Source organism: Castor canadensis, chromosome 2 (genome assembly GCF_047511655.1).
Source record: "Castor canadensis chromosome 2, mCasCan1.hap1v2, whole genome shotgun sequence".
NCBI lineage: Eukaryota > Metazoa > Chordata > Mammalia > Rodentia > Castoridae > Castor > Castor canadensis.
Window position 1 is genome coordinate 35,763,810 of NC_133387.1, and position 12,108 is coordinate 35,775,917.

A 12,108-nucleotide genomic window follows, 5' to 3' on the forward strand; every position below is an offset into this window, starting at 1 on the left:
CGAGAGCACACAAGGGAGGGGTGAGGACAGGTAAGACACCTAAAAAATTAGCTAGCATTTGTTGCCCTTAACGGGGAGAAACTAAAGCAGATACCTTAAAAGCAACTGAGGCCAATAGGAAAAGGGGACCAGGAACTAGAGAAAAGGTTAGATCAAAAAGAATTAACCTAGAAGGTAACACACATGCCCAGGAAATCAATGTGAGTTAATGCCCTGTATAGCTATCCTTATCTCAACCAGCAAAAACCCTTGTTCCTTCCTATTATTGCTTGTGCTCTCTCTACAACAAAATTAGAAATAAGGGCAAAATAGTTTCTGCTGGGTATTGAGGGGGTGGGGGGGAGAGGAAGGGGGCAGAGTGGGTGGTAAGGGAGGGGGTAGGGGCAGGGGGGAGAAATGACCCAAGCCTTGTATGCACATATGAATAATAAAAGAAAAAAAATGTTTTCAAAATCAGAAAATAGTGTAGTTTTACATTTCTTTGTTATTTCATGTTTTTAATCTAAGAAATATGATACTTATACTTACAAAATTCTACTTTATAGATGCAAAATAAATGAATTTCACATTATCAAGATGAATGAAAAATAAGCAGTACAATGTAAAAATTTAAGTCACATCCAGTATAATAGAGCATAGAGATCCATACTTTTAAGCTAGTTATTGATAAGTTAAACAAAATCTTTAGAAGTATAGAGATAAACAGTATAATTAATAGAGGATTTTAATGAAATAATTAATTATGACTTGTGCCTTTTAGTGAGAAGTATCAAAGGAGAGTAAGACATAGAAAGTTTTTTTTCTAGAAAATCCATATGGTCTTTGCAATGTATATTAAATTAGGGAAGGTAGAAACCTTCCCTAGAAAGTAGAAATTTACATAAGGTGGCTGTGTAAGTATTGGTGTCCACAACCCAACAAAGATCAGCTATGAAACTGCTTTTCCTGTGTGGAGCCTGAGGACTTGCTCAGTTATCAGTGGTCTTGTTGCTCAGTTATCAAGTGGTCTTGTCTTAGCCAAATGAGCTTTGCTGATATGAGATCCAGAACCAGAAAAAAACCCACATCATCAAGGGTCAACTTTAGCAAATGATCAGATGTTTAGCCTAAATTGAAAAAGCTCTCATTGTCTGTTTTTCTCTCTGTCTTCTACCTCATTGTTTTAAAAAAGGTGATATTGCTCATTGAAACTAGTTAACTTAGTAACATGAAATATTAAAAGAAAATCAGTTCTTTTATGAAAAACTTTAAAAACAAATGTGGGTACCTGTGTGTCAGCCATCCCATCTCTATATCAACATGAGAGACTGGAACCAGGGTTTTCCCTAGAAGACAGCTTGTCAAACTTTAGTGCATCCTAGTCACCTAACGGGCTTGTTAAAACAGGTTCCTCCCCAGAGTTTCTGATTCAGTATATGTGGGAGGAGACTGAGTAGTCCACATTTTGAACACATTTTCAGTGGATACTGAATGCTGCTGTTTTGCGGACCACTCCTGTGTACCACTGGTCCAGGAGGGAGTTCCAGGTCTAGTCTTAAGAACCAATTAAGTGGTAGTAGGTGCTCCAAAGGAATATGTTCTAGAAAGTGGACCCAGTAGTTTTAGTGGAACATTTTCTACGTTTTTAAGAATTATTATTCCTCTACAGTCACATAACACTCAGCAGAGGCCCACAGATGTTCAGTGAAATTATTTGGCTTTATTTGCCCCGGATGTCTACCTTTTCCCTGTGATCTAGAAATTTTGCTTCTGGAAAGATTGCCATAGAATTTTAAGATCAGTAGAGCTAGGTTACTATCCTGTAAGTAAAACTGATTTACAACAGCATTCTTTTAGTATGTTACTAACAATATGATTCTTGTACATAATTTTTAAAAACCTCTTTACACTAAAATTCATTCTTCTTTATACCATTCAATTAAGATTTTAGGTTGTTATACTTAAAGGTACAGGCATGAGCATTATCTGCTCACTCCAGATAGCTAATCATATGTGGGAATAACTTTAAAACAGGAAACATGAGTCATCGCTGTGGGAAATATAGTAGCTGACAGAGGTTGAGGAACTTAGCTTATCACTGATAGTCAGGATGGGAATATCTACTTCTCTTAACTCAGTGGTCCATGCCCAAGAACATTTTGAGGTGGAATTTAAATAACACTGGTTTCAACCTTAATGTTATCCCTTTTTCCTGGTCATTTTATTTTCAGGATGGGTGGACACCAGTTCACGCAGCTGTGGATACTGGTAATGTGGACAGCGTCAAGCTTCTGATGTACCATAGAGCACCAGCTCATGGAAGTGCTTTGAGTGAAGAGGAGCCAGAGGCAGGTTTCTTTGCCTCAGATCGAGAAGAGAGCCCTGAAGGCACATCCAAGCCTGTGGTTTCTGCAGACCTCATTAACCATGCTGACAGAGAAGGCTGGACTGCTGCCCATATTGCTGCTTCAAAAGGTTTTAAGGTGTGTCTGGTAGCAGCTGGCCTCATCATGCAGTTGTAATTTGATGAGTGGCAGTTTTCTGCTATTTATTGCATGTATTCATATTGAATAATTGGAAAGCAAGTGATAGCATTGTAGAAGATGATGTGCTACTGGTAAAAACTAACACTTTCCCCATAGTCAAGGGTATCAGAAACATTTAAAAAAATTCTTGAATTTGGAATCTGTTAATAATGATGAGAGCAATTCCAAACACTTTATTTTATCTATACTAGGAGAAGAAGATTGGCAGCAATTTAGTCCTTTGGTTTGCTCCCTTATGGCCATACTACTAGTTAGAATAGGGCCAGAACTCACATGTGTTCTGCAGAGTTCTTGATCTAGCCCTGTGCCCTCCACGGCAAAGGTACGCACTACGTGTGCTTTCTTGCTGATACATAAGCACTCCAGATTCCACTGAGGTAGAATATGAAAGATTCTGATTATTAAAGAAATAGCAGAGTTTTATATTTTTCTCATGCTTTTTCTATTTAAGTCACCTTAGTAATAATGGGCTTTAGCCTCAGACGTGTGTGCAAGTCACTAGGATAAAAGAGGCACAAAATTGAGCACAAGGTTAATACACATGCCATTGTGCCATTATAAAAATGTAATGATCATGCAAAAAAGAAAGAGACTGTGCATATTTCAAAGAGCAGAGTTGCAGGAATGTTTGCCTTAGGAATGGCTCATTCTGGTGAAGACAGAAATTATTCTGGCCTTTGCAGCCCACTGAGGAAGAATGTTGTTCAGATAGAGGGAGAAGTAGAAATGTAGACATGGAAGTAGGGAGGTGGGTGACAGCTTTTGTTGTATATGAAGAAACTAAGTCTTAAGAAATGGCAAGGCTAATTTCACAAGGTCAGATCATGCAAGGCCCTGATCCCACATCAGTGCTTGATTCTTTTTAGTTCTCAGTCCTTTCCCCATTCGTTAAGAAATTCATGCAAATCATTTTCTAATGTAAGAAAGAAAATTAGACTGAGGCTTTAATTGTAGGTATGGGGGCCTTCAATGACATTTTAAGGAGTTAGATCTCAACTTACTAGTGAAAATACAGTCTTTGAGAGCTTTTAGACAAAGGAATAAGATAACTGGCTCTAAAGTTTAAATTAAAGCAGCATCAGCTTTTAGAAGATTTGAGATTATGAAAAGATTGGCTGTAGAGAGAAACTAAGTGGTAGAATATGTTGAGAACAGTAGAAATAATGAAAGAGATTACAGACTAGAAATGTTCAAGGATCAAACACAGAACAGATAAGAGCAATGAAAAGACCTGAATGGAGAGATAATGATGTTCCAGGGAAGAGCAGAATCAAGGAGATGGAATGTGGTTTTAAAATTTAAGTGCTATGATTTGCTTACTCTAGATGGAAACACCTAGAGATGTGTATTTGGAACTCCTGATCATGTAACTTCCTATTATTATGATCTATTCCAGAAGCTGTTCATTTTGGACTTTGAGTTTTAAAAAGTGAGAAAACAGCATAATTCAGCTCAGTGCTTGTTAGCAAGTTACCTTCCACCCCCACTTTACTCTTTAACAAACAGATACAAAAATTCTGAGAACTTCATACACACACATATACATACATATACATATGTAGAGAGGAGGGTAGGGACAGAAGGGAGATTTAAATTGAATACAATAGTATTTGACATAAAGTTCTTTGGAGACAAAATGGGAAATGTGAATAGTTTAAATTTGAAAATGCAGTTAGTATAGGATTGTGAATCTTATTTGATGGTAGACAGTTGCTTGGAAGGGGTAGTTTGCTACCCACTGTCACTCCAAAAGAAAATCTCTGTAATGTGAGATGCTAATGATAGGAGTGGATTGTATAAGCCCTCAGTTTGGAGGCAAAAACCAAAAGAAAATGTGAGCATCCCTGGTTCAGGATGTTCTGTCTCCTGACTCTTGCTAAGTAGAGGGAAGAGCCCACTCCTTAGGAGAAGTTGCCTTCAGTGGGGATGAGCATGTTGCTGCTCAGCTCCTTCATTTTGAACTCCTAGTTAGCTCTGGAGTTTTGTGATCGTTGATTCCCAGGACTCTGGAAGCAATGGATACTCTGTCCTTGAGTAACAGGAAACATGACCACGTTTTTTCAGAATATGAGTCTTCTGTATTCTCTTAACTTTAAGAAGCATGAGATGAATTTTTGATGAGAGATTTTTAAGTGTATGATTGACAGCATACATGACTAAGCTATTAAAATAATAGATTTTTTAAGCCCTGGAGTAGACATTTAATCTTCCAGTCTAACCTCTTTATTTTACAATTAGGACATTTAAGCCCCAGAGGGTTTAATAGATAGAGTTGGGAATGAAGCCCAGATTGCCTGATCCTATTACTCTTTTCTCTATGCATCCTTCCTTCTTAATCAAAAGTATTTCAAAATATATTTATATCATTTGTCTAAAAATGTTTCTATTCTGGCTGAGGTAGTTCTCCAGACTGTCTATTTATGGCTAAACTGCTAAGGACAGTTTTCTGAAAAAACAAATTACAATTATGAATTGAAGCGTTAGTGGAAACATTCCATACTGACCACAGTAGAGCTTTATAAAATGAATTTAAACTGTAGCATATGTGTGTCCACTCTATACAGGGGGTAGTAACATTGTAGCCCAGAGTACTAGTTACTTTTATCAGCCCTGTGACCAAGTACCTGACAGAAACAACTTAAACGGAGGAGGGATTTATTTTGGCTCATGGTTTTGGTGGGTTCAGTGCATGGGTGCTAGAGCATCATGGTGGCAGGAGCATGTGCAGAAGAGACTGTTCTTCTCATGGCTAACAGGAAGCAGCAAGAGAGAGAGGGAGAACTAGGGGCAAGATATCCCTGAGGACCTACCTCCAGTAACCTAATTCCTCCAGCTTGGTCCCGTCTCCTAACATTTCTAGACCCTCCCAAAATAGTGCCACCAACTGGGAACCAAGCCCCCAAACACATGAGCCATTGCGAGGGGGATACTCTATATATGCAAAACATAACATGCAAGAAGAAGCCTTCAGTTTCCACTTGGATTTCAATAGATAATTATGGGATTTTTAGAACTCAAAGGGACAGAGCTCATGTAGTCCAGCCTTCTCAGGTTGCACATGAAGAAGCTAAGTCTTAGAAAATAGCAAAACTGATTTCCCAAGGTCAATTCATTGGAGATCAGATTCTCAAACCAGTGTTTTCTTCTTTTTTAATCCTTGATCTTCTTCCCATTGGTTAAAAAATTCATGCAAATCACTATCTAATATTTGGCAATAAATGCACTGCTCTCTCTTTCAAATTGGCTTATGTGTACTCCAGACAGAAAGTTGAATCAAGGATAAGCTTTCTTTGTTTTAACTACTTCAGGGAATTAGATAAAAGAGATTATTGGTCTAGGGGCATACCTCAAGTGGTAGAGCACCTGCAACCTGCATAGCAAGTGCAAGGCCCTGAGTTCAAACCCAAGGACCACAAAAAAAAAGAAAATTCATAAGGAAGCATTCCGTTCTGCCATGAGACATTTGACAAGTCATGTTCCTACAACAGAAATAAATTAAGGAGATTGTGAGGATTTAAATATCTCTTATTACATGAAGCTCATATACCCAGAGATGTTTTATCTGAGGGAGTGTATGAGTTTTTTACTATGGGAGTAAGTAATACTTCTGGTTTATCTATTGGCAAAGCTTGTGGTTTTCTATCTCAACTTCTCTGGGTTGTTTAATATGTTGACTGTTCAAAGCAAACTCCTTTCTCCTCGGGCTTCTAGAATACCATTCCTTCCTTGCTTTCCCTATGACTTCACTATCATAACTCCCAAGCTTCATTCTCAGCTGCTGCTTCCTATTTGTAAAGAGCTCATCCAGTTTTTCCACTTTAGGTGTGGCTTCTCAATAACTAGTCTCAAATGGATATCCTCACATCTGACTTTTCAAATGTCTTTTAGATGTTCTTTTCCATAATTCTAGTGGTCATCTCTAGGCAGGCCCACCATCCTCTGGTCAGACAGTGGCGCTCTTTTTGCCACCCTTAATTCATTCTTGCATTGTGTTAGGTAGAATTTAGCTCTGTGAGAGTCAGATATTTTCTCTTACCCTGTAGCAACCATCCCACTTCTCCAAGTGTTCTGGATATAGGAGGTATGTATAAAGATCATATGGGGCCCAGAAATTTGTCTTCCTTCTTCCAGGATCTTGACTGCAAAGAGAACCAGGATAGTGGATAATAGGAGTCACTAATACTTTTCTTGTCACACAGAATTGTACAACTGAGAAACTTAGACAAGGTGTCTACAAGGCACCAAGTCACAGAACCTAGATATCAACAAGGAAAAACAGAAATCTGCCCTTTTTATTCTCTGAAATTATTTCCTTTTTTCCCTTAATTTTTAGTAAAAAAATTTTTTTTGAGAATGCCAGGCTAATTGATATCTAAAAGAAAGATTTTCTTAAAAAAAAAACAAGACTCATTCTAGAACGTTTAGTGGAGAGTAACTGAAACCTTGCTCAATTTGGGCAACCATGATTGACTGTAAGAACTCTCAGGGGGACACAAACACAGCAAACCAGAGTCAAGCTCCACCCCTCCCCCAAGACATGGACCTTCTGGCATCTTCCATTTACATACAAATGTAATGGATCTAGGTTTAGATCCTTTTCTCCTGTCACTACTTTCTACCTGGAGTGATCTTATTGATTTCCAAAATAGAATCTCTAGGGATTCCAAAATCCTGCTAAGCATTTCCTAAGTCTGTTCAGTAAGGTTTTCTCCAGGAAGTTCTGAGTACCTCCTAGGTAAGTAAAATAATCCATTTTGCCCAGTATGGTCATGTTTATGCATGTTACCCCAGTATAATTTTTCAGTGCCCCATTTTTACTCCTTAAAAGCATCCCAGTTTAGGGCTGGCAGAATGGTTCAAGTGGTAGAGTGCCTACCTAGTAAGTGTGAGATCCTAAGTTCAAGCCCCAATACCATAAAAAAAAGGCATCCCAGTTTAGAGAGTTATATGGTAACCCCACTGATGACCATATTCACTGCTGATCTCACCCAATAGCATCACATGGGTGCCCCTTTGGGCCCTGATGTGACTCTCCCTTAGCCAGTCTGCTGTATCTCTTGATTTTCTTCTCTTGATCTGATAATATCACCAGGCACTTGAGTTTACTTGCTCCATATTCCTAAGGTAGTAAATGAAAATGGTCAACACAACTCAAGATTTTATTCCTTTGTAAATAAATGAACTTTGTGTTACCTCCTCCATTGACTTGTGGGCACTACTCTGGGGAGTCCTTACTTTCTGCCATCTGAATGTATTCAGGGTCCTGCCATAGTGACTGGGTCTCTAGTCTCTGCCTCCTTTATGCTGCCACTGTCGGGGAGGGGGCTTTGTAACAGGTGAATGTGGTAATATAACTTACGCGCCTCACATCTTCCTAAGACTGTATCACTCTCAGAATAAGGACCAGAGCCTTATCATATGGTCCAGCCCCTTCCTGCTGGCCTCAACCCACCTGTACTGGTGGTACACTTGCTCCTATCACCTTCCCTAGTATGTTCAGTGCTATACTGCACTCGACTAGCTGTTATGCAGACATCCTGTGCTCATTCCTCTCCCTGGCTTTGTACCTGCTGTTCCAATTGCCTTGAATGGCCTCTTCTGTTTCCTGTCTGGAAAATCTTGGCTGAAGTTGTGGCCCCCAGGAGTCAGTTATTCCCAGAGTACCTCTCTGAACTTCACTTAGAGAACTTGTACATTACTATAATTTTTTGCATGCCTCTCCCTTTCCATATCCTCTGAGAAAAACTTTTATGTGTTTGTGTATCCTGTTACATGCAGAGTCTCCTGCCCACAAGTACTGTTTGTTGAACCAGTGGGTGGATGTACGATTACAGTCCTTCTCTCACTGGTTTCCTCTGGTCACTTTCTTTCCAGCATATCTTCTGTATGTACCAGTTGGCTTTTAGAACAGAGCCAGTCATGGCACTTTCCTACCAATGGCTCCCCAGGTCTAAGAAAGGTTCAAACTGCTTGGTGCTCGGCCTTCCCAACTTATTCCAGCCTACTTCATCTTTGACCACTCAGTCTACATCTACTTTCTTGCTTGTGCCATTTAAGTCCCATCTTAATGGCTGTAAAACAGTAGGTACACCCTCACCCACAGTTGTTCTCAGCTGTTAGCTGGGCCTTATCTGTGCATTCATAAATTGGTTTTGCACTCTCTTCTTCTGCCCAATCTCAAACTCTTGGCTCCCTACCTTGACTTTGATTTTATCTGTAACTCACTGGACTTTAGTTTTCTGCTTGTTTTCTCCTTGAGCACTGGTACCTGCTTCTCAGTCTCCTTAAAGGACCATGACAGAGATTGCTTATCATCCCTCAACATCTCTTCTGACCTTTCTCTATAATAATGATGCTTACATTTTCCTCTAGGCCCATGGTCATGCAGCACAAAGACCACATTCTCCAAGCCCCAATTGCAGGTGACTTTGTCCACGTACTTGACTTCTGCCAAGTGAGACACAAGTATATGTGAAAATTGAAGCCTAAGATACTACTTTTTTTTTTAAGTCTCCATGAAAGCAGATGTATCTGTAGCCTAATTAATGGGACTTGATCATAAACTCATTCATCTAGATCCTGCTCCATTCAGGCCCCCTGGGAATCTATTTGCACTGACTGGTATCATAGTGTTTGTCCTGTTGATGCAATCCTGCTCCACAATGAGAGAACATGAATACTTTTCTCCATCTTTCCCTCTGTTACCACTCCATAAAGTAAAAGTTTACATCATCACATTCATAGACCTTTTGCTGTGATTTAGATAAATGTCCCCCAGAGACCTGTGTAGTCAGGCTTGTGTCCTGACCCATGGCACTGTGGGGAGGTGGTGAAAGTTTTAAGAGGTAGGGCCAGGTTGGAAGTCTTCTGGTCATATGGGGGCATGCCTTTGAAGAAAATAATGGGGACACAGCTCCTTGTACTCCTTCTTTTGCTTCATAGCACCCCTGAGATGAATAGCTTTGCTCTTCCACATGCTACCCACCATTATTTGCTGCCTCATCAAAGGCTTAAAGCAACAGGGTCAACTGACCACAGATCAAACCTCTGAAACTTTCTGGCACAGAGGTGCTTCATACCTCTCTCACAAAGTTGTTTGGAAGGTTAAATGAGCATGATGTCAGTCACAGACCACATAACAATGTTTTGGTCAACAATGAACTGTATGTATAATGGTGGTCCCATAAGATTATATTTCCTAGTAATGTTGTAGCCATCTTTGTTTAAGGAAGTACATTCTATGATGTTTGTACAACATGAAATCACCTAACAATGCATTTGTCATTGTTATGCAATACATGTCAGAACTGTACCTGGAATTTAGCATATGCTCAGATAGTTGCTATGGCTGTTGTGTTAAGTAGCAGTTGGGCCAATGTTTTCATCTGCTTATGTTTCCCATTGAACCAGCACAGAGCTGTAGAATTTGCCCTGGTAGATATGCATTGCCCTCATGGGTACAGGCATTTCATGCTTCCTTCAAAAGAAACTCAATGCTTAAATTATTGCCCATTGCCCTATCTGAGTATAATAAAAATTAGAAACAACCCACTTTGAAGGTTAAAAATAAAAGAATCTTAAATCAGAATTGGAAACTTATACTTTTATCATTTCTCTTTTTAATTTGAAGTGACATCATGCTAATCATGAGATTAGCAATATTTGTTATGTGCTATAATATCTCATCAGCTAACTGAGTATTGGGAAATGTTCTCTAAGTGGTGATGATGAAGTTGATTTTAATAAATTACAGTTGCTAATAAATATTGGGGGTTTAGTACATACCAAGAATATGAGTCTTGGATGCATCGTTCATTTAGGTCTCATAAAAATCCTACGAGATAAATATTTGAGACACACATAAGGAAATTCAAGCTGAAAAATGTCAAAAGATTTAATAATAGCAGTAGATGTGTTCATTTATATTAAAGGATTCAAATCCAGGTCTGCTTTGACTCATGCCCTCTTTTGCCACAAGCAACAACTTGCATAATAAATGCATTATTTTTATCTGTTGTCATCTTGAGAATTTACAAAGTTTACAGATCTTATTCTATTTAAGACCCTTAGAGATAATGTCTCAATCCATATTATCTGAGTTTCTTATTAACTATCTTATTACTCACTTACTGCTTTTATACTGGTTTTAGTTATTACTTGATAAGAACTTTAATTTATATATTTGACATTGTTTTTTGTTAATTCCTTAGCTTAGTGCTTTCTTAAATCTGAACCATAAACTGGGTATGGTGGCACACGCCTATAATCCTAACACTTAGGGGGAGGTTGTAGGATTGTGAGTTAAAGACCAGCCTGGGCTACATAGTGAATCCCTGTTTCAAACAAACAAACAAATACAATAAGAAAAATTCTGAACCATATACCCATGAAATCCAGACTTTGATGACAATATCCCTTCCACTTGAGCAGAAGCAGGAGACACTAAGAAACAAATGGTTCAGGGGCTTCCTTTGTAGGCAGATTTTCTTTACTTAAGGGTCCCCTGGTAGAATGCCTCCATTAATAGGTCCAAAGCCTGTTTTCCAAAGCCTTCAGCATCCAAACAAGTTCTTTATCTAACTTCAGTTTCCTTTTTGGTTTTCTTTCTGGTCCTTAGGAATTTCTTGCACTTGTGAGCTCCATTTTGCATCTAAAAGTATATTTCAGCGGCAGTATGAAGTAGCTGGAAATCTCATACTTGTCATAGAAGTTGAAATTGGTCAAGCCACTTTCAAAAGTGCTTGTAGTCTCTACTAATGTAAGACAGAGGCATGACCAGTATCCCAGAAATCCAGTGCAAGTACAGATACCCAGCATGTGTGCATCCCAGGTCTTGTACTAGAATGTTCATAATAGAACCCAAATGTCCTTCATCAAAAGAATGAATAAGTAATTGTGGTATATGGAATGTCACACAGCAATAATTTTTTAAAAGACAAGTTAAATTATGACTACTCACATATGGATGAATCTTACAGTCATCATGATGAAGGGAAGAAGCCAAATGTAAAAGTATATCTGCAGTATGAGTCCATTTTTATAGAGTTCAAGAATATTAGATCGCTAACATTTTATCCTGTAGGATTATAATCAGAATAGTAGTTACTGGAGTGGGGCTGGGGCTTGAGAGAGAGAGAGCATAAAAGAGGCAGAATTCACAAGCACATTCACATTGTGGTAATCTTCAGTCGTGCAGCTATTTGTATAATTTCCTATGTGGATATTATACTTCAAGAACATTTTTAATCTGATTCCTTATTCTTGCTTAATTCCTGCATCAAATATATGAGAAAGTCCTAATACATTTTTTATTTTTATTAGCATACATTTGTTATGCAAAGAGGTTTAATTGGCATATTCCCATACATACCCAAATCAAATTCATCTCCTCTATCATTCTCCCTCGTCTCCCCTTCCCCACTTCTTAAAACAATTTCATTGGTTCCAACAGGTTTCATTATTCTGTTTTCATGCATGTGTATAAAATACTTGAACCATATTCACTCCCTCTTTCATCCTCTCCTTTCTTCCCTACGCCTCCTGCTGGTTGGTATCTGCCCTCAAACAGAACTGTTTTTAATTC

General features: G+C 38.7%; 1 protein-coding gene across 5 annotated transcripts in view; it reads left to right on the plus strand.

Moving 5' to 3' along the window:
- The window catches only part of Cttnbp2 (cortactin binding protein 2), a 156,317-nt gene that overhangs the window by 84,481 nt on the left and 59,728 nt on the right, over nucleotides 1–12,108 (plus strand). For all 5 annotated transcript variants that reach the window (XR_012444791.1, XM_074064485.1, XM_074064484.1 and 2 more), the window contains exon 8: nucleotides 2,211–2,462. Coding sequence is in view for 4 of the 5 variants with exons in the window: in XM_074064485.1 (XP_073920586.1) it covers nucleotides 2,211–2,462 (252 nt within the window). In the remaining variant the exon portion in view is untranslated. The remainder of the gene's footprint in view (nucleotides 1–2,210; nucleotides 2,463–12,108) is intronic.